Source organism: Trifolium pratense, linkage group LG1, assembly GCF_020283565.1.
Source record: "Trifolium pratense cultivar HEN17-A07 linkage group LG1, ARS_RC_1.1, whole genome shotgun sequence".
NCBI classification, from domain to species: Eukaryota; Viridiplantae; Streptophyta; class Magnoliopsida; order Fabales; family Fabaceae; genus Trifolium; species Trifolium pratense.
The window spans coordinates 31,580,266-31,603,451 of NC_060059.1; the positions used below are offsets into that span (position 1 = coordinate 31,580,266).

Consider the following 23,186-nt stretch of genomic DNA (forward strand, 5'->3'; position numbering starts at 1 on the left):
ATAAATCTCCTTATAACAAATAAAATTCTCAAAAGAATTTTTTATATATATAAAGTAGCTATCATATAAAGAGTATGATGATCATATATAAAAGGTTTACCATCATATGAGTGAGATTAAGTCTTTAGTATTATATAATAGGATATGAGACTGTATATATAAAAAAGTTTTAATAACTCACTCAAAAACTCAAATGCTACAATTATAGACACACACATTTGAGAAATAGTTTGGTTACACGCAGCGGAAATACACAAAACTTACATTTTATTATTATTGAGGATATATGAGAAAATAGTCATTAACTTCCATAAGTGTCGAAAAATAACAATAGTTTGAAATATGTCAAATATTAGTGAAAACAGAAAGAAAAAAAAAATTGAATATCTCAAATGTACAATTTAAAACCATTTAAAATAATGACATAAAATAAATAGAATTTTTGTTGATAGAATTGTTAAGCATTTGAGATTTTGACATATTGCGTTTACAAAATGAGTTTGCAAAATTATATAATGATATGGAAGTATATAATAATTTATGTGAGAAGACTATAATTAATATCCTCGATATAAGTCTCTACAGTAGTTTTATGTCTAGAATTATGAAACAAATATATATGTTTCTTAGCTATAGTTAATTTGCATGTAGAATTTTCCTCACTTGACAAAGAATGATAATTAAAATGGTGAGATATTTTTCTTACACCAAGGAGAGGATGATCATGTTAAGCAATGTCATACCGGTAGGGTATGTCCATCACGTCACACAATACATAGTGAGGATTCTCCCACTTGATAGAGAATGAAAATTGAATTAAAAGTTTGAAAATATTTTAAATAAATATTCAATTATTTCTTCATCACATGATGATCGTGTTGAGTAACGTCACACCGATAGGGTTATGTCCGCCACTTAACAAAATCAAGGGATAGATGACAATCCAATTTTTTTTTTAAAGGTTTAAATAATTCATTAATTAAAATTAGGATAATATTGGATTGCAAAATTAAGATAGTAGCTACATGCGCTATAATATATTTAGTAAAATTTCTTACTTATTGTAATATCATCCAAGGGTATTAAGGATAGTAAGTAAGAACTATAGCATTTCAATGTACGGTTCTTATGTCACAACATTTTAATAGTGACAGAGTATTTGAAATATAAGTATATAAAATTAAAGTACATTGAGTAATAACGAATATTATATTAACAACAACACACCGATATAGGGTATGATTGTTGTCGGTACACTTTGCATAATTGTATCCACGATAGGTGAGATTACAATTATACAAATCATTAATGTTTATGCTTAAAAGAATATGATAAAATAATACGATGCATAAACAATCTATTTAATTTACTCAATTTTAGTCATATTCAAGTAATAGAAAAACATGCTTAAAAGTATTTTAAATTAGCACATCATAAATATGACTTTAGAATTTATATACGAAAGAGTGTGATAGCAAGAGTTATTATTTAAAATAAAAGTGTGTAATGTAGTTCTTGTATTTTATCCAGAATAGAACTCTTAGAATAAAGTTTTAAATACTCCCACTATAACTTAAATATAAATTGAAATTGGAGTATTATAGTAAGAAAACAATATATATATATATATAATCATTATAGAGTTCTATTTAGAATTTTCTGGAAAAGAATTCCACTTTTATATACATATAATTGCACAACAAAAGAGAAGAAGAAATAAATTTCTTCATATATGCAATAACAAATAATGGGTCACAAGAGGTTAAAGAATTTGATTAAATTGTGACTAATCTCATAAAGTGTGACATTCATCCTTGTCTTTAGAGTCATTGGCTTTTGATGATTTAGCGAGAATATCATTTGATAACATCATCTCAGAATATTCATGCATAAAGAATAAGTCATTAAAACATATATGAGACTCTAATTATAAATCAAAATAATTTACTTAATTATTTGGTTGCAAGGATGATAATATTTTTGCCTCAATTTTTAATAAACTTGTTTTGATGATATTTATTTAATAAACAACAATGAGGCGAATAAATTTTAATTCATACTTAGAATTTTAGCATAAAAATGCAAGATTGCATCATTGAATGAAATAAAATATATAGTTTAATATTAACTTGATCCAAATATTTAATTGTGACAAGACACTTAATTAACATAATTAGAAAGTTTATAATATTTGTAGTAAGTTAAGAACAAGTGTCTAAATTTATATTTGTAGCAAAAGAATTGTTCAATTTTAAATATTTGGATCGTTATGCTAAAATAATATCAATTGAAGAATTTAACTAATAGAGTAAATACACAATTGTCCATAATAGAACTCTCAAAATAATTTGATTTTAAATACTCCCAAAATAGTTTTTAATTTTAAATGGAGTTAATTAGCAAGAAATAAGAGATTAAAGAGTTCTAAAATTAAAAACTATTTTGGACAATAGTTTATTTTATATATATAATTGCACATTTTATATTTTCACAAAAGGAGTATATAACATATAAACAATTTTCTCCTTATATGCAATTATATAATTCATTCAAGTTACATAATTAAATTACACTGACCTCAGAGAGTGTGACTTTCATCCTTGTATGTTCACTAAGCTTTAATGACTTTAGCCAGATTCCAAGAAGTCTTTCACAACCTCATCTCAAACGATTCATAAAAAGGCAACATAGAATTGATATTGATTTTTAAGTTCAAGAATATAACATATTAGACGTCTGAATTAATAAAATTGAGTCTAAAATTATTTTACAATTGTAACACTTAAAATAAAATTTGCATCAATGTTACTGATTTAGAAATTTTACACCGAATATTTTAGACTCATATATTGAGAATTTATTATGTAAAATAGTGCACAATTCTCAAATTTGATAAACACCAAATATTTACATATTTAAGGAATAAATTTTCAACCCCAAACCAAAACATAATTTTATTTCAAAAATAAAATAAAGTCAATTCCTTAATGACACACTAATATGAAGGTTGGGGTATTTAAATGTGTCACAAAACAAATAAGGGATTTATTGAAAATTTTTGAGCAAAATAAAATATCTTTAAGATGTCCAAAATACCATAATATAAATGCCAAAATATCAAAATATTTAATAAATAATTATTTGGCAGAAAATAACAAATTTTGGTATTTAAAACACTGTTCACGCGCATATGGCGAGAGCGGCCGTATTGGTAGTTATTTATTTATTTGTTTTTCTTCTTCGCCCGGTTACAGGGAAACGGGTTTCGGTAACCCGACATCAAACCCGACGCTATCTCTCTCAATACTACACGCGAGACAATGATGCATGTCTCATTTTAATCGTCGTTCAATTTGAGAAGGATACCCGATGTTAATTTTCAAGAATCGTCAATCAAATCGTAGATTGAAAAAATTAGGGTTCTAGTGAACAACTGTTGAATATGGGTTTTGTTCGTTGTGATACGATTTAGAGAAAACTCATATCAGTATAGTCTTTAATTGAGTGAGAAATTAGGATCGAAACACAGTATACTTATTTTCGTGATAACAATACAATAATCGTATCAACGTGTTCTTTGCAATCATGTTTTAATGTCCTTGCTTTTATACAATTAAATATATTAATTAAAATAAGCGTCATGCTAACCGGTGTCATGGTTAAGGAAACCAAAATTAGAAAGTTTTGAAAAAAAAATAACACTTTTTAAACTTTTGAGAAGTTGACTGCACAATTTCTAATGCCAAATTACTATTTTTGCATCTTAACTAGTGCCCGGAGACACTGTTTAGCATTTTTCATTAAAATAAAAGGAAACATGCTATGATCGCAGATTTGCAGAACATGAGATATAACAGGTACAGTAATAGCATTACAACATGATCATAATAAAATCATTCACAAATTGTTTCGCACATTCATATCAAGAATTGAAACCGTGAGATAATGATTTTATTTGAACAATAGCTATAATATGTATCTAATGCGGCTCTGATACCAATTGAAAGAATTTATTTAATATAATAACCTTAGATTAATAGATACAAGTTATAGCATATTGTCATATCAGAGAATATATGAGAACGGTGTACCTTACCTGGAATGGCAGCGGATGAATCCTCCTTTGACTGAAACTAAGAGAGGGTTGAGACGGTGCTTCTACTCTCACTGATGAGTCTTTTATGTAGAAAATAGAGTCGTCGTTGTGTGATATATATGCCGGTTAGAAGAAAACGTTCTCTTTTATATGGAACAATTGTGAAACTTAGGGATTGAAATCAAACAATTCAAACTTGAGGCCAAAATCAAACAATTCAGAAACTTGAAAGTTCAAAACTTAATTTAAATTATAATTTTTTTATATTAAACACTATTTATGAAACTATAAAAATAATCTACTTCAAATTTCAGTGATGTATCAATACATATCTAAATAAAATATCTACCGGCATTGTAAAAAAAAAAGTGTGAACAGCTCAAAAAATAGGTGTGGGACTGTAGGCTGCTATAATAAATTATCGCAACTGCCCTGTAATTTATGTGGGATCCCAATAGGTATAGGGTATTATATATATGAATTGATCTCCATCCATGCATATTCACTACTTTCCTTAATCATAACTTTCCTCATTTGGTATCCTTTAAAAAAAACTTTCTTCATTTGGTAATTTTTTTTTTCCTCATTTGGTAAAATCATGGCCCAATCTTTGTTATTCACAGTGAAGAGGCATGCCCCTGAGTTTGTAAAGCCATCAAAAACAACACCACATACAATAAAACTACTCTCAGACATAGATGACCAAGATGGATTGCGTTTTCAAATTCCTCTTATACAATTTTACAGATATGATCCAAATATGAAAGGAAAAGACCCTGTTGATGTTATTAGAAAAGCACTTGCAAAAACACTTGTGTTTTATTATCCATTTGCAGGTAGATTAAGGGAACTTTCTGGTAGGAAACTTATGGTTGATTGTAATGATGAAGGTGTTTTGTTTATTGAAGCTGATGCTGATGTTAGACTTGAACAATTTGGTGATGCTCTTCAACCTCCTTTTCCTTGTTTGAATGAACTTCTTTTTGATGTACCTGGTTCTTCAGAAGTGCTTAATACTCCATTGCTGCTTATTCAGGTATTGTATTGATCTTCTCTTGCTGAAAAAAAAAAAAAGATTTGTGCCTAAAATTTGGTTGTGGTCTTATGGATATCCAAATTAAAAAAAAAAAAAAGGGGTTAGTTATAAAACCCAAATATAATTAACCAGTTTTTTATAATTGGATATGAATTTGGTTAATCCATGAAACCGTGCCACTCCACTTCCTAAAAAATTTTCTATCACAACTTTTATAAACTTTCACATTTTGGAATGATTTTTATATTCATATTTATAATAGGCTTAAATGCAGTTTTGCCCCCTATGTTTTGATTAAATCGGAATTTTACCCCCCCTGTTTTAAAACGCGGACTTTTACCCCCCCTGTTTTATAATTTGTTGGATTTTGCCCCCCCTAAAATTCTGCTTTCGAGTCACAATTTTAAAGCTTCGCACACAACTCAATTTTGATCAATAATTTACCAAAAGGATACCGAAATGACCGTAATCGAGTTATCTTTCCACATAATCAAACCCCACTGAATTTGGAGTTACAAAGAGAGATTAATTACCGTTTTAGTGAAGGTATGTCCCCCAAAATTCTGCAAAAAATCTGCTTTCGAGTCACAACTTCAAAGCTTCGCATACAACTCAATTTGGATCCATAATTCACCAAAAGGCTACCGAAATGACCGTAATCGAGTTATCTTTCCACATAATCAAACCCCATTGAATTTGGAGTTACAAAGAGAGATTAATTACCGTTTTAGTGATTAGTGAAGGTATGTCCCCAAAATTCTGCAAAAAATCTGCTTTCGAGTCACAATTTCAAAGCTTCGCATACAACTCAATTTGGATCCATAATTCACCAAATGGCTACCGAAATGACCGTAATCGAGTTAGCTTTCCACAGAATCAAACCCCACTAAATTTGGAGTTACAGAGAGAGATTAATTACCGTTTTAGTGAAGGTCTGTCCAATTACTAATTCTGCAGAAATCTACTTGTGATCTTCAAATTCAACATCGTCTACCGAACACATCGTAACTCCAAATTCGACGAAATTGAAATGCCAACAAGGGTAATTTCGTTAGATTTCCATACATGTAAATAGTATTAAAAAATGAGCTACAAGGTGAGAGGAATGACGAGAATACCAGTAGTAGTTTCATACGATAATTAATTTGAACAGACCTTCACTAAAACAGTAATTAATCTCTCTCTGTAACTCCAAATTTAGTGGAGTTTGATTCTGTGGAAAACTAACTCGATTACGGTCGTTTAGGTACCAGTTTGGTGAATTATTGATCCAAATTGAGTTCTGTGCGTAGCTTTGAACTTGAGGCTCAGAAGCAGATTTTGTGCAAAATTTTGGTGGGGGGGCAAAATCCAACAAATTATAAAATAGGGGGGGTAAAATTCCGCATTTTAAAATAGGGGGGGTAAAATACCGCATTTTTTAAAATAGGGGGGGTAAAACTGCATTTAAGCCTTTATAATATTATAAGAATATTTCCGAAAAAAATTAGAATTTTTTAACATAATATGAATTATTTATGAATTTGTATGTGCAAAAACTAAAAAATTCTCTATCACAACTTTTATAAACTTTCACATTTTGGAATGATTTTTGTATTCATATTTATAATATTATAAGAATATTTCCGAAAAAAATTAGAATTTTTTAACATAATATGAATTATTTATGAATTTGTATTGCAAAAACTAAAAAATTCTCTATCACAACTTTTATAAACTTTCACATTTTGGAATGATTTTTGTATTCATATTTATAATATTATAAGAATATTTCCGAAAAAAATTAGAATTTTTTAACATAATATGAATTATTTATGAATTTGTATGTGCAAAAACTAAAAAATTCATATTTAAACTTTTGCAAGAGAGATTCATATAATATATTAAACATATGACCGAAGAAAAAAAAATTTAAAATTTAAAATGATATGCACGAGTTGAATGAAAAGCAGGGACCAAAAATCATGACAGAAAATACTTCAAGGATTGTGAAAAAAATCTTTTGGGATTAAAAGCAAAATTCTGAAAAACTATAGGACAAAAAACATATTCAACCCTTATATAAATATGCTAATGCTAGATCCAAATGGTGTGGGAACTCTATGGTGATATTAGTTTTTTGTTTCTCTTTAGTTTGTTCGGGTTGGAATATTACTTTATTACTCTCTATCAACAGAGGCGTCTCTCACACACGTGCGGGGTGTGCGACTGCATTGGGCCTTAAAATTTTGAGGGCCTCAACTCAAAATTTTGAGTTCCTATAATGTTACCTATATATTATTTATACCTATAAAATATCATATGTATATTAATAGATTAATTTTTAGGCCTTAAAACAATAGTTATATATTGTTAATGTTCATAAAATATCATATGAGTATCAATAGATTAGTTATCTATATTCGTAAATATAGTTCTAGTCCATTTTAATTTTTGCATAAAATTTAATCTTAAATTAATTAGGATGTTCCTTTTTGACGTTATATACAAAGATAATTATTTTGTATTTCTTGTTCCATTTAATTTAATGCAATTGATTTAATATTGATAATTTATTTGTTTACAAGAATGATTTTTTTTTTATATTATATGCAATTTAAATCAACAATTTTTTTTTAAAAAAAAATTATATTTTTATTAAGGGGCCACTTTTATATTTTGCACAGAGCCTCCTAAAACTCGGAGACGCCACTGTCTATCAATGTATCTATTTTTCTTGTTTAACAATATATCATTAAAACTTTTGAAAAGAGTTTAATTGAAATTTTAAATTATTTTATTCATTCATTCACATACTTGAATTGTAATCGCATATAGGTAACACGTCTCAAATGTGGTGGATTTATTTTCGCTCTTCGTTTAAATCATGCAATAAGCGATGCAGCAGGTTTGACCCAATTTATGAGTGCCTTGGGTGAAATTTCTCTTGGGATGAAAGCACCTTCAATTGCACCAGTGTGGAAAAGAGAGCTACTAAACGCAAGAGACCCACCAAGAGTGACATGCTTTCATCGTGAATACGAACAAATACCAAACACCAAAGGAACCATTATCCCCTTAGACAACATGGCCCATCGCTCTTTCTTTTTTGGTCCCACCGAGTTAGCGGCAATTCGCGCTCTTCTTCCGCATCATCAACAACAACAACATTCCAATTTTGAAATTCTCACAGCATGCCTCTGGCGTTGTCGTACAATAGCTTTACATCCAGACACTGACGAAGAAGTTCGCATAATCTGCATCGGTGACATGCGTAGCAAGTTTAATCCACCATTACCAAATGGTTACTACGGTAATGTTATTGCATTTCCCGTTGCAGTTACAACCGCAGGAAAACTAATTGAAAATCCGTTGGAGTATGCATTGGAATTAGTTAAAAAAGCAAAAGCTAACATCACTCAAGAATACATGCATTCAGTTGCTGATCTTATGGTTATCAAAAATCGACCTCATTTTACTGTGGCGAGATCGTTTCTAGTGTCGGATGTGTCACGTTTGAAGGTTAGAGATGTTGATTTTGGTTGGGGGAAAGCTGTTTATGGAGGACCAGCTAAAGGAGGAGTTGGTGCTATTCCAGGTATTGCTAGTTTTTATATAGCTTTTAAAAATGCTAAAGGAGAAGAAGGTTTGGTCATACCGGTTTGTTTGCCAAATAAAGCTATGGAGAGGTTCGTTAAAGAGTTAGATAATGTGCTTAAGAACAACATTAACCAACCTACTATGGTCGATCAAAAATCCAGTTTCATTAAGGCTTCGTTGTAAACATTAAGAAATGTTTGTTCCAATTTCTTCCAAATCATATGCATGAGCTGCTTGTTGTTGTTTTATTATTCAATGATTATGTACACTAACAATGAAAATATGGTTCAACAATCATGTTTAAATATTTGTCGGTGGTATTTAGAGGTGGTATATTATAAATTATATTGTTGCATAATTTATAGTAAGGAAATATCTTTGGGGTTGAATATTCATGTAGCTAGTAACAATGACAATTCACTCATGTAACTCTTCACTTATATTAGATAATTTCTACTACTTTATCATATTTCACTAACATAAAATCAAATCAACACATTAACTGACAAATATAAATACGACTAGTTTGACAAGATTCAATGTGAATTAGCGCACAACTTCTAGTCTTTGACATTAAAGAAGAAGAAAAAAAGTTGTCATAACAAAAAGGAAAGGGGGACATCTAATAATACTGTCCTAACTAAGTGGAGTAAGAAAAGACATGAATCATTCAATATGCAATCCCAAAAAAATAAATGGCACACTCACTCTGTTACAAAATATAAGGAAAAATTAGTTAAAAAAGACTGATGTATTTAGTTAAAATTTTAGACTAAATATATCGACTTTATTTGACCATTTTTTTCCTTATTTTTTGAGACAGATGGACTATAACGAAGAAATAATGATACCATGATCACCCTTAGTGGGTTGATTAGTGTTGCTCTTAAGCACACTCTCCATCTCTTTGACCAACCGCTCCATGATTTGAGTTGGAAAAAAAGATGGTATAACCACACCTTCTTCTCCTTTCGCATTCTTAAAAGGTATATGATAGCTAACAAGACCAGGAATATCACCATCTCCTCCTCCTCTAGCTTGTCCTCCATAAACAGCTTTCCCCCAACCGAAATTAACCTCTCCAAATCTAGCTCGTGTCACATCAACAACGATATGCGATCTCGCCAAAGTAAAGTGAGGTCGACCCTTAATAACCATTAAATCGGCTACTGAATGCATATACTCTCGGGTGACATTAGCTTTTGCTTTCTTAACTAAATTCAGTGCATAATCCAACGTATTTTCAATTAGTTTTCTTGGAGTTGTAACTGCAGTGGCATACGCTAAAGCGTTACCATAGTAACCTTTTGGTAACGGTAGGTTAACAAATTTGCTACGTGCATTGACTATGCAGATTATGCGTATTTCTTTGTCATAATCTAATTGTAATGCTATTATACGACAACGCCAAAAGTATGCGGTGATGATTTCAAAATTGGAGTATTGTTTTAGTTGGTGAGTTGGAAGGAGAGAACGAATTACAGCTACCTCGGTTGGACCAAAGAAGAATGTGCGGTGGACCACGTCGTTTAAGGGAAAGATTGTATCATTGTCATATGGTACTTGTTCATATTCGCGATGAGTACATGTCATTCTTGGTGGGTCCCTTGCATTAAGAAGTTCTCTGCACCACACTGGTGAGATTGAAGGTTCGCTATTTCCCCGAGATATTTCACCTAAGGCACTCATGAATTGAAATATACCTGAGGCATCACTCATTGTGTGATTTAGACGAAGAGCAAAAATGAAACCATCACACTTAAGGCGTGTTACCTGCATGTGGTTACAATTATAAGTGTTGTGAATTCGTCTTAAAATCACACCAATGAATAACTTGATGTGTGGAGCAATAGAACGGCAACCAAATAATTAAGCGGAATAAGCAATAATAATAACAACACCGATAAAGAAGATAAATGGAGAAGAAAGAACACAATATTTGTTTACCCAGTTCGGTCCAATAATGACCTAGTCTGGGGGAGAGAGCAGCCCCTCCGTTCCACTATATCAAACGAGTAACTTTACAAAGAGTTCCAATTGAGTTACAAGAATTAATCCTAATTCTACCCAAATCCCGAATCTCTTCCCGTGGCCAAGAGACTCAATTTGATAAGTGTTTCCCAAGGTGTACCGCAAAGATAGTTCACTCACCCTAGAGTTGTACCAAGAGAAAAAAACCTTCTTGTTTCTCTCTAAAACCCTAGCCTTGTTGCTGGTGGCAAACCCTAATCCTTGCCTCTACATCTCTACTTTCTTTCTCTCTCTCTCTCAATTTTTCTATGAATAAAGCACTCCCTATTTATAGAAAAATAATATGCCAAAAAAATTAGTAACAAATCTGTTTTAAAATAAAACAAATCCAAGTCAAAGTATCTTCCAAGAAAATATATATTTTTCCCAATAAATCTTCAAAACATCAAAGATGCAAAAAGATTCAACAAAGATTTTTCTGACTTCTTGTAACTGAGATTTCAAGGCATATCCAACAATTCTCCACCTTGCCTTTAAATCGATGGTGATCCCATATCAACCACCGTGCTGCTCTCTCCATCTTGAATCTTCTATTCAAGATCACCGGATTGTACCTCCCTCTTCATCCTCGGAATGCCTTCCGCTCTCATGAAGATCTTGCATCCCACTACCATAGGATTTTAGGTAGCCCCACAAGATTCACCGCACCCTCTTCAGACTCCGAACTGGTCAAGTCCGTACCTCCCTGAAGAAACGCTTGCTCCCAACTATCATCGGAATTTTAGATAGCTCAACAAGCTCTACCATCCCTCTTCAGCCCCCGGATTGTGCCTTTTCCGTCCTCCTGAAGAATCGCTTGCCTCCGACTATCCATGGATTTTTGCGATAGCCCTACAAGCCTTCACCACTCTTCGACCCCGGAATGCCTTCCGTACTCTCGAAGTTTTGCTTGGCTCCAAACCAACCTTGGAATTTTAGGTGGTTCCACAAGCTGCAACATCAAACTCTCCTTGTATCCAACTACCTCCAGCAGTCTCACAAGTTACCAAGTCTGATCACCTGTTGCTTTCAATTGCCTCCCTGAAGATCCTCTCAAGGTCTTGCACTTCTTCAGCCACAATTGAAACATAACCCACAAGGTCTCCATGGTCATCCTCTTTGGTTCAACAATACCACTCTCCTTCCTATCTCCGATTAGATAGCCAAAGAGCTAATGTTGACTGTCTACCACTATTGGAAGACTCCACCTCAAACTGAGTTTCCACCAAAGTATACCCACCATGATCTCCACCTTGTAACACACAAGACCTCTTCAACTCCTCTGAAACATACTTCAAGCTATTGTTAGTCTCCAACAATTGCAGTTCAGTTCAACACCTAGTAAACCTTGTTCACTAGTCCAACTAAACTCATGTCACTAACAGGTCCACCCGAAGTCCCACAACTCAACCACATTATGAGAGTCACCACTAGTTATAGATGCATGACCAACTATCTTTGCATCTAAGTTCAGAAACATACCTCACATCGTGTAAAGAAACTCACGATTGTCAAACTTCGTAAGACAAACTGAACCCATACCTTGAACCTTCAAGCTTTCCGTTTTCAAGATGAACAACTCCACCTTCAACTAGCTCTAGAGTCTCAAAGTATTCATTCTTTGAACACATGTGATAGGAGTATCCAACGTCCATGACTCAACACTCCACCGGTTCCCAACTTCCACTAGCACCTCCACATCCTCATAATAAAGTTGTTGTTTCAGAAGTAACCCGAGTATTATTTCCACCGCCTCTCCAGGCCGACCGTCTTCGCCATCTCCATTCACTTTTTATCTTCGAGACACCGGATAACAACACTCCATGTTTTATCCATCATCCCGAACATTAAAATTGCTTCCATCTTCACTTTCCACAATTCCAAATTGCTTTTGGAAAGTCCCTCGATATCCGACTTAAAACCCATGGTGCTCACTTCAAATTGTTCCGATTGCCCCACGGTGGGCGCCAATTGTTGTGAATTCGTCTTAAAATCACACCAATGAATAACTTGATGTGTGGAGCAATAGAACGGCAACCAAATAATTAAGCGGAATAAGCAATAATAATAACAACACCGATAAAGAAGATAAATGGAGAAGAAAGAACACAATATTTGTTTACCCAGTTCGGTCCAATAATGACCTAGTCTGGGGGAGAGAGCAGCCCCTCCGTTCCACTATATCAAACGAGTAACTTTACAAAGAGTTCCAATTGAGTTACAAGAATTAATCCTAATTCTACCCAAATCTCGAATCTCTTCCCGTGGCCAAGAGACTCAATTTGATAAGTGTTTCCCAAGGTGTACCGCAAAGATAGTTCACTCACCCTAGAGTTGTACCAAGAGAAAAAAACCTTCTTGTTTCTCTCTAAAACCCTAGCCTTGTTGCTGGTGGCAAACCCTAATCCTTGCCTCTACATCTCTACTTTCTTTCTCTCTCTCTCAATTTTTCTATGAATAAAGCACTCCCTATTTATAGAAAAATAATATGCCAAAAAAATTAGTAACAAATCTGTTTTAAAATAAAACAAATCCAAGTCAAAGTATCTTCCAAGAAAATATATTTTTTTCCCAATAAATCTTCAAAACATCAAAGATGCAAAAAGATTCAACAAAGATTTTTCTGACTTCTTGTAACTGAGATTTCAAGGCATATCCAACAATAAGATGTGTGAATGAAATTAAAATTATATTTTTAATACAGTATTGTCAATAGTTGTCAAAAAAAAAAATACAGCATTGTCAATATATATACATAATTTTTATAGAGACTAGGTTATAAGGTCGAGTCGTTTGATTTAATCCAGTTTAGTCATATGGCTCAACCATTGATGCAGCGACCTTATTGAGTCACTAACTGATCCAATTTTTAAAACAAAGTGTGCCATTAGTGAAGTGATATGGCGGTCAAGGTTTCCAATTTAGATTAATATTCTCGTTTGTCCAGGATTGAACCTACGACCTTCAGCTCATTTTTAATTCTTTTTTTTTCTTTGTTTACAATGGAGTTGAGGATCGAACTCAGGACCTCTAGCATATTACACAAATCTCTGGCCACTAGACCAAACCTAATGGCTTAGTTTATTTTTAATTCTTAACTCAAACCCGTTAGCTACCCACTCCACCCAAAACTAACAATATATTAATTACTAATATTTGTCATTTAAAAAAAATATGGATAGATCTCACTCCACAATAAGAGAATGAGTATCGAAAAGATAGTCTTAAATTAAGGAGAAATGATATTTTTAAAACTAATATGTACAACTTTTGGGACAACCCTCTCTTTCATATACTCATTGTGTTTTTACTCTCTCATTCTCTTACTTTATTGTTGTTGCCCAAATGAAGCGGGAACAAAAAAGTTGTTACGTGATTCATGAGGAATATGAATTATTTTAGTTTTTTTAGCCCCTTGGTTTCTAGCTTATCTAGTATTATAAACAATTTTAAAATCAAACACCGTACAACAACCACCTACGCAATTATTAATTTTCTGTTTCTCTTGAGAAATTATCTGATCTTTAATACAGCATGAGAAGATCAATACAATACCTGAATAAGCAGCAATGGAGTATTAAGCACTTCTGAAGAACCAGGGACATCAAAAAGAAGTTCATTCAAACAAGGAAAAGGAGGTTGAAGAGCATCACCAAATTCTTCAAGTCTAACATCAGCATCAGCTTCAATGAACAAAACACCTTCATCATTACAATCAACCATAAGTTTCCTACCAGGACCTTCCCTCAATCTACCTGCAAATGGATAATAAAACACAAGTGTTTTTGAAAGTGCTTTTCTAATAACATCAACAGGGTCTTTCCCTTTCATATTTGGATCATATTTGTAAAATTGTATCACTGGAATTTGAAAACGTAATCCATCTTGGTCATCTATGTCTGAGAGTAGTTTTATTTCATGAGGCGTTGGTTTTGATGGCTTTACAAATTCAGGGGCATGCCTCTTCACTGTGAATAACAGAGATTGGGCCATGATTCATAAACTAATGAGGAAATTACAAAATTAAAAAAAGAAGTGCTTAATTTGACAATGGTTTGTTTGGATGCTAGTACCATGATGAGTGCTGTATATATAATATAATGCACCATATGATTTGCGATGTTCATGTTCTCACATCATGCAGTTGCTATAGTTTATTCCTCTGTTCTGTATTTGTCTGGATTAAGAATTTTAAAACAGGACCTAAACTAAAAAAATATAATCGAAGTCTTTAAACTAATATATTTTATGAGCAAGTGCTAACATGGACAATGTGAATAGGTTGGGTCCAATTGGCAATCGGAATGGATTGTTCATGTATTTGAACTCTATGGTACGTGATTCGATTCTTATAGAAGACAAAAACTCCATTAGAAAGTGGGTGGAGAAGATCATTAGGTGGCAGTGTCAGGACCGCCAAAAAGAGGGGTTCGGGCCGTTACATATGCAAATCGATTAGCCACATAGATGATTTAAAAAAAAAAATTGACTAAATGGACCAACTTAAAAAAATTTAAACATGAAAATCAAATTAAAACCTAAAATAAAGATAATGGACCAAATATACCATTAAGCCTATAATTTACCATTTTTAGTATGTGCTTAATGAGGAGATATCATGATCACTCTGAATATATAATGCCCTTCCAGGTTCAACCTTTTTTGTCAGTTTTAATTATATATCTACCTTTTTATTTCATCTATTTCGTGGATTTTAAAAATTTATTTCAGATCTTTTTATCTGCTATTAAATATGTTTTTCTAAAGTGTGTAGTTAGAAATAGAATTTTTCTTTGATACACCTTGTGAAAAATAAAACATGGAAATTTCCCCAACTATTTAGAAATTCACTAAAATGCCATACTTTTGGGAGAAGGCACAGTCACATAATTGTATGTTGCACCGGAGAAGGAGAAGTGTCGATCACTGTCCTTAAAAGTCTGTTTCCTATTTTTTTTAGGTGGCAGTGTCATTCCGAATAAGGATTCCCACAATTATATGTTGCACCAGAGAAGGAGAAGTGTCGATCACTATCCTTAAAAGTCTGTTTCCTATTTTTTTTATTTTATTTTTTTTCAATTTAAGGGTTATGGTTGCACCGGATGGATTATGTACAGGAGGAAATTCCACTCTCGTGTTATTCCCATGGGTGCGTCCAACACTAGCATTTTTTTTTATTAGAATAGGCAACAACTTTGAACAGTTGTAAAACTAAAGGAGATGGTTTTTATATTTTCATAAAAGTTGTTCTCTAAAATGGTATAGGCAACGGTTTTATACAGTCCTCTAAAGCGATCTTTAAAATTGAAATTGGCAACGTTTTTCAACTGTATCCTAATAAATACTACAACAACGCCTGTATTACATTACAATATGGTACAAGTTGGAAAAGATGTAGGGTTATTAAAATAATGTTTTTCGTACAGTATTCATTAAGAATTACGGTTTGAAATTGTTTCCTATTTCTATTTTTAAAATGTTTTTAGGAAACCCGCTTAATTGGTCCCTCTCCTATTACTTTTTTGTATTCCCCTCCGGATGCTATTGGTGACAGTTGTAAGTTTCTTTCTCCATTGAAGTTCACCCTCATCTTCCTTTTCTTTCCCCACCCGAGTTCGAGAGTGATTCGACAAGTTGAGACGAAAGATGATTTAAAAATTGTTGCCTACTTCAATTTTGAAATCACATTTTAGGGAACATTTGAAAAATCATTTTTTAAATTTTGAAGATCACTTTTTAGAAAAACAATAATTGTTGTCAGTTGTAATTTAAAAGGACAATATTACTAAACTGCATGAAATAGTTGCCTATTGTAACTTAAAATGAAAAAAAAAGTTGTAAACAGAGAACAATATATTAGAGAAAATTTCACTCTCCTCCCTTGAAAGAAGCTTAAATTTCTTTTCCCTTCCCTCTAATATTAAAACCTAGATTCCCCTCCTTTAAACACTAGTAGAAAAAACACATTTTACATCTGGCCAAAAGCATATTTTACATCTGGCCAAGGTCAGATGTAGACGCACGAGACATAGTAAGTACACATGTTTTACATCTGACACACGCCAGATGTAAAATGTACACTTTTTACCTCTGTTTCGTACTTCAGCTGATGTTAAGACCATTTTTTCAATTTTTAAAAATTAAATTGGACTTTTTACATCAGACCAAGGTTTCCACCAAATGTGAATATAATTAAACTTCTACTACATATATTTTCATTATTATATTTTCCTCACATCATTAACGCATAATGTTAAATGTCGTTATTGAAATTATGTTCTTGTCAGAACAGATGTCTTATACGATGTTTGGGACAACTGGTATTTTGTAAGATGCCTACGACAACTGGTAAGACAATCACACCTACTCTGGGGATACTAATCCATGAAAGGAAACTCACTACTCTGAATTAATACTTAGGGTGTGTTTGATTCGTAAAACAGCAAGGACTATACAGAATAGTACAGTACAGAACAAGATAATATAGGACAAGACAAAATTGTACCGGAGAGATATAGGGCGATAATATTTTTATATTCGAAAATGAAATGGGTATTTTCATATATATTATAGTTGTATTGTGGACAAAAAGTTGTCCCGTGGTTCGGTGAGGGACAAAAAATCTTGTTTTTGTCCTGTCCCTTGCTACCTAATTTGTTCAGTCTCATAACCAGTTTCAAATCAAACAGAGTACAATAAAAAATATCCTGTCCAGTCCCCTGGTTTTTAGCATATCAAACGCACCGTTAGTCTTACAATCCACACCAAAACCTATTGATATGTATGCCTCTTCTTAATCCTAGTGTTTTTCTACCTAAGGGCTTACTCCCCCTAGATATGAGAACCTACTCACTTTCCCCAAGCCACTAGTCCCAAAAGACTACAACATTCAGTAGTTATCAATGGTGTTGAACGACCATTCAACAACAACAATCCTAACTTCTAAACCTTAGAACCTAAGCTTCACATACTAGTATTATCTTGCACAGTGGGAATAGGATCTTTAACTCGCAATCTTCAGTTATTGCTCGTACTTCAAAACGTTTGCTTGAGTCTCTTTATATAGGCATGCAGCTCCTCTTAATTTGAAGAAGCTCCCTGTGACAACATTTCCTTCCATCGTGCTGCCTTTGCACTGAGATGGGATTACATTTACCAGAGGAGACTAGCTGTGGAGAGGAAATTGACCAAAGATGCCCTGAAATGTCAAGACATCTTGGACTACATCAAGGAAGATGGTCTGCTGAAGACTGTTTGTGACTTCAGTCCCTGTTATGAGCTGCTGGTCAAAGAATTTCTTGTCAACATTCTTGAGGAGTGTGATAATCCACTGAGCAAGGACTACCACAAAGTTTATGTCAGAGGTAAATGTATCAATTTTTCTCCTACTGTGATCAATAATTACCTAGGAAGGTCTGTAGAACCTAAGGCTGAGTTAGAGGTTGCCAATGATATTGTAAGTTCTGAAATAACTGCTGGTAAGGTCAAGGTGTGGCCCAAGAAAAAGCTGATACCCACTAGTAAGCTGAATGTGAAATATGCCATCCTAAATAGGATTGGGTCTACAAATTGGGTACCAACTAAGCATGCAACAAATGTTGCAACAAATCTGGGTAGATTTATTTATGATGTAGGAACCAAGGTTGACTATGATTATGGCTCCTTTATTTTTGATCAAACTATTAAGCATATTAGATCCACTGCTGTCAAGATGCCCATAGCATTTCCATCTCTGTTGTGTGGAATCATCTTGGATCAATATCCAGATATAAAGGTTGTGACTGATACTCATAAGAAAAGGGAATCTGCTTTCACTTTTCATCACAAGCTGTTTGGAGATCACAATGTTGCTGATCATGTTGGGACATCTGCTGATGGAGCTGGTACCATGACCAAAAAGGAGATCATTGCTGCTCTAAAGGTTCAATGTCAGGAAATTGATAAGTAGAAGGCTGAGCTTGAGGACAAGAAGAAAATGTTTGTGAAGATGATTGAAGGACTGGAAGCTGATGAGGTGTCTGTCAAAGCTAGTGCAAATGTTGTTGCTGCAGGTGAACAACATAATGCTGATGAGGATGAAGTATATGATACTGCTACAGATGAGGATGATGACTCTGATAGAAGTGATGATGAATGATTATGTAATCTCTTTTAATATTTTGCTGTACTTTTATTTGATTTGTGGGATTTGTGCCCTGGATTTTAGCACCTTCCGAGTGCATGGTTTGTAACTTTGTTTTAATTCTGCACTTTGGATACTATGCTTTCCTGTTTTGGCACATTTTGTGGCTAAAAAGGGGGAGTAGTACTTTGGTTTGTTTGTTTCTGCTACAATGTTGTTGTGTCTTTTGTTATGACATGTTTTTAAGTAGTAGTAAGCAAGTATTTAGGGGGAGTAAATTTTTTGACCCTGAGATGATGCACGAGCTGATATATTCAGGAGGAGTGTTTTTGCTGGATGGAAGCTGCCCTGATTGGATAAACCTGTGCTAGAAGATGTGCTCCCATATGTTACCACATCTTTGATAACATATGACATGTGTTATGATTGATCATATTTTGCTCTGATACCACGCTAGATAAACATGTTAAAACATCTTTGCTAACACATGTTTTATTTTGCTCGAGGCTATTTGATGATGACTCCGCTGCTGTTGCCTCTGATACCTATATTTTTCACCATTGTGAAATTTGATTTAAAGATGCTCTAACATCCTTCCTTTTGTGTGATCATGGTGACTTGAAGGATTGCGCTTTTTATATCTCTCAAAGGTGATTAAATGGCCTGAATTTGTTTTAGCCAAAAATTGCCAAAGGGGAGATTGTTGGATATTTGAATTGGCTTAATTTTGCTAAAACAAATATACTAACAAGATGTTGGAAAACATGTTACAACATCCTATTTAATAAAGGAAATCTCGCGCATTTAATCCAAGCATCTGCTATATATGGAAATCCACTTAAGATCGCGCTTATTGAAGATTTGATCTGATCAGGTGTTTTTAAAGATAAGTCAGACTTAATGAAACAACTGTATGATTACTCTTATCTTCTAAAGTCCCTTAAACACTTTTGGAAAGTTTTTATCAAGGTTGTCAGAACCGGACCGGTCATCGAACCGGCGAGCTCACCGGTTCAAGGTTCAATTGGTCGGACCGGGTTCAATCGGGGTCGAACCATTTTTAATTAAATATATTTTTTAATTAATATATAAATAAATATATATGAATAATTGCTCAATATTTCATAATTTCACACATTAAAAAGATAAAATATCACAAGTCAAAATAAAATAAAATTTATAATTCAAACCAAATGAAAAATAGATGAAAAACAAAAACCTTTCCTATTCCTACGACGTCGTTGCTTTGTTTCAGATTTTTTTAAAAAAAAAAAAATTAAAACGACGTCGTTTTGCCCTTTTTTTAAAAAAATAAATAAAAAATCTGCAAAACCGCTTGAACCGTTCGGCCGGTTCGCCGGTCCGACCCCTGTTCACGCATTTTTTTGCCGGTCGGTTTCTTATCTGTTTTTTGCTCAAAACCGAACCGTTTTTATGACCGGTTCACGGTCCGACCGGCCGGTCCGGTCCGGTTTTGATAACCTTGGTTTTTATACATCCTTGATGAAGATAAAAAATGAATCAGATCACCTTTTATGACTCTCAAGGAGCGTCCTAGCATTTGTGAAGCAAGAGGAGCGTGCTAATGTGCTATATATATGAAGACCAAGTTCAAGATTAAGTATCTTATTGAAATGTATTAGAAATATATATTTAGTCTTTATTGAATCTTTGTGTTTGTAATTTGTTAATTGTGATTCTTGCTTGTGGATTCTATAACACGAGTTAAGAACTGAGTTTGTTATTGTGTAAGGTTACTCCTAAGCTTTGAAGTACGGAGTTTACCGTGTGTGATTCACTTGAAGCTTTTAAGCAAGAGTGAAGTATTGTCTTGGTAAGTTGTTACCACATTATTCCCAACATTGTATAAACAACACAGGTTGTGTTGAGTGAGTGGAAGTGAGATGGGATCTCATGTCTAGGAGTTCCTAGGCAGAAGTTGCGTGAGTAGTGTCGAGGTTATAAGACGTAAACCAAAGGTTTGCTGGAGGTCTTAGTGTAAGGCGTAAATCCTAGGATTTGCTGGAGGTCTTAGTGACTAGAACTATTAGTGGATTTCCTTCCTGGATTGGTATCCCCCAGAGTAGGCAGTTGGCTGAACTGGGTTAACAATTACTTGTGCAGTTTATTTATTTTTCTGTCAGTATTTTACATGTTACGTAAGATGTGCCAACAATAAATACATCATTATTCATAAAGTAGTTGTTGGGACATCTTGGGTAACATCATTCTAGTGATACAGAATTTCAGGCTCGACAATATATATAGTATTTCAATATCGTTGTGTCAATTAATCTATATTGAGAAAGGAAAATGGTTACAATATCTAAATTTGTTTTGTTAACATACTATATGTTATTAACTATTCTCTTTGCTTTGCAATTCATTGAAGGTAGGGGTATTGATTACTCTAAACTAGTAAGTGTTTATGTTACCAACAATATAACCACTCACCAGGTTGGTATTCATTGTAAAGATAGATATAATGATATTGGGTTTAAATCACTCAAATTTGGTGAGACTTGCAGCTTTTCTTTTTATCATGAATTCCTATTTCCTAAATCCTTATATTTTTGCAAATTTTTTTGGGTTAATGCGTTTCACTACTTTGACATTATATTCAAAAACGAGATGAATGATGATGATTGTAAGGACCATGTAAGATGACTAATTATAATACTCCATCAGCACCACAATATATGTCATTTTGGGGAAAAAAAATTGTACCACAATATATGTCGCTTTATATTACCAATGAAGTATTTAATGCTATTTTTTCTATTATACCCTTGATTATTTATTACTCTCTTCTTTTAATTCTTCAATTTATTTTTTTCATATACCATAAATGAAGGACAATTTTGTAAATCAACTCATAATCTCTCTTTTCCATACAACATTATATTACCTTTCTTAATATGTGTAAAAATGTCAAAGCAACATATAGTGGTACGGGGAGTAGCATCAATTGCTTTCCATGGAATAATGATGTTGTTACAAGAGGGAGGAAATCTGGTCATAGTAATATAGTCTTAATGTGTAACAAGATCAATATATTTTTCTTTGCAATTGATGTAAGATTATTGAAGAATAAAAATATATAATACAATATAATATAATTTTTCAATGGTTAATCATAATATATTAATCGTTACGAATTGTTTTTCTTTTCTATCTTTTTCTCAAAATTTGATTCCCATTACTTTTTAATGTAAAATAGTTCTTTTAATATAAACTTATACAAAAATTAACCCGCATAAAACTAAATATTTTGTCTCTTATTTGGAATATTGTTAAGTTACAACTTACAACAATAAACAAGGCTTATCTTATTAGATGCAGATGACTATATAGATTGGTTGTTTCCATTGAGCTTTGTCAACAGTTTCTCGTAGAGTTTTACGATTTCTTCAAGTGTTTTTTTTTTTCAATTTTGTATTTTTGTTAATTATTAAGTTGCAAACAATAATGATCTGGCAGCCATGTTTGCATTGACCAAGTCAAAATTAACCTTTTGCAATATGACGTAAAGATAGGGAACTAAAAATGCTATTTTCAAAATTATGGGGCCAAAATTGCAAGTTTGTGAAACTTATGGGCTAAAAATATAATTTAGCCAAAAAAAAAAACTATAAATAGAAAGAGAGGATATGAAAGAAACACGTCAACAAGAATCATATGGAAAGGGTTGAAAGCAAAGCACTTCACCAAAATCCTAGCAACCAATGAAATGAAGAACCTTAGATCATGGCTTTGTCCACGTTGTACCCAATCCATCCTTTTCATCCAAAATCCTAATCACTAGTCATGTCCCTGTTCTTTTCTTCTTCTGTCCATATAACAACAAAAAAAGGAATCAAAAGATTCATTCACTTTCACTTTCACTTTCCTACACCTCAAAAATCCTCCACATTGCTGTTCAAATTCAGAACCAATGTTTTTTTATAAAAGTCAGACAAAAAATCAAAGAGCTAAGTCTTTAGAATCATAATTTAATTGGTTTATAATCAATTTAATTATAATATTTTTTCTGTACAAGATTAAATTGCAATTGAATAAAATGACAAATAAATAAATAAATAAATAAATAAAATACAAAGAATAAAAAACAATTGAACCAACCCGGTTCAAATGATTCAACCCAATTTAGTCTGTACTTTTTTTTGTGTGTCTAGTGGTTAGAAATTACACGTGAATAAGTGGGGCGTATGGTGTTTGAACTACAACTACAGTATATATATAATATAATGTCTTTATAAACTGAACTAAGTTCACTGATACCAATTTTGTCTATATTTAGATTTATTTTTTCAAAACGACTAATTTAAGTAACCAATATTGTT

At 32.8% G+C, this 23,186-nt stretch overlaps 2 protein-coding genes across 2 annotated transcripts; one reads left to right on the plus strand and one right to left on the minus strand.

Annotated features, from left to right (window-relative positions):
- The first annotated feature begins 4,594 nt into the window (after nt 1–4,594).
- On the plus strand, nt 4,595–9,018 carry LOC123908514 (benzyl alcohol O-benzoyltransferase-like). Its single transcript, XM_045959173.1, has 2 exons — nt 4,595–5,132; nt 7,950–9,018. Exons 1-2 carry the CDS (start codon nt 4,695–4,697, stop codon nt 8,892–8,894), a joined length of 1,383 nt encoding a protein of 460 aa, XP_045815129.1. The 5' UTR covers nt 4,595–4,694; the 3' UTR covers nt 8,895–9,018.
- Nucleotides 9,019–9,525: 507 nt separating this feature from the next.
- Nucleotides 9,526–14,729, minus strand: LOC123908518 (benzyl alcohol O-benzoyltransferase-like). The gene is made up of 2 exons (XM_045959188.1): nt 14,277–14,729; nt 9,526–10,484 (listed from the first exon to the last, which is right to left on the minus strand). Exons 1-2 carry the CDS (start codon nt 14,712–14,714, stop codon nt 9,540–9,542), a joined length of 1,383 nt encoding a protein of 460 aa, XP_045815144.1. The 5' UTR covers nt 14,715–14,729; the 3' UTR covers nt 9,526–9,539.
- Between the last annotated feature and the right edge of the window lie 8,457 nt (nt 14,730–23,186).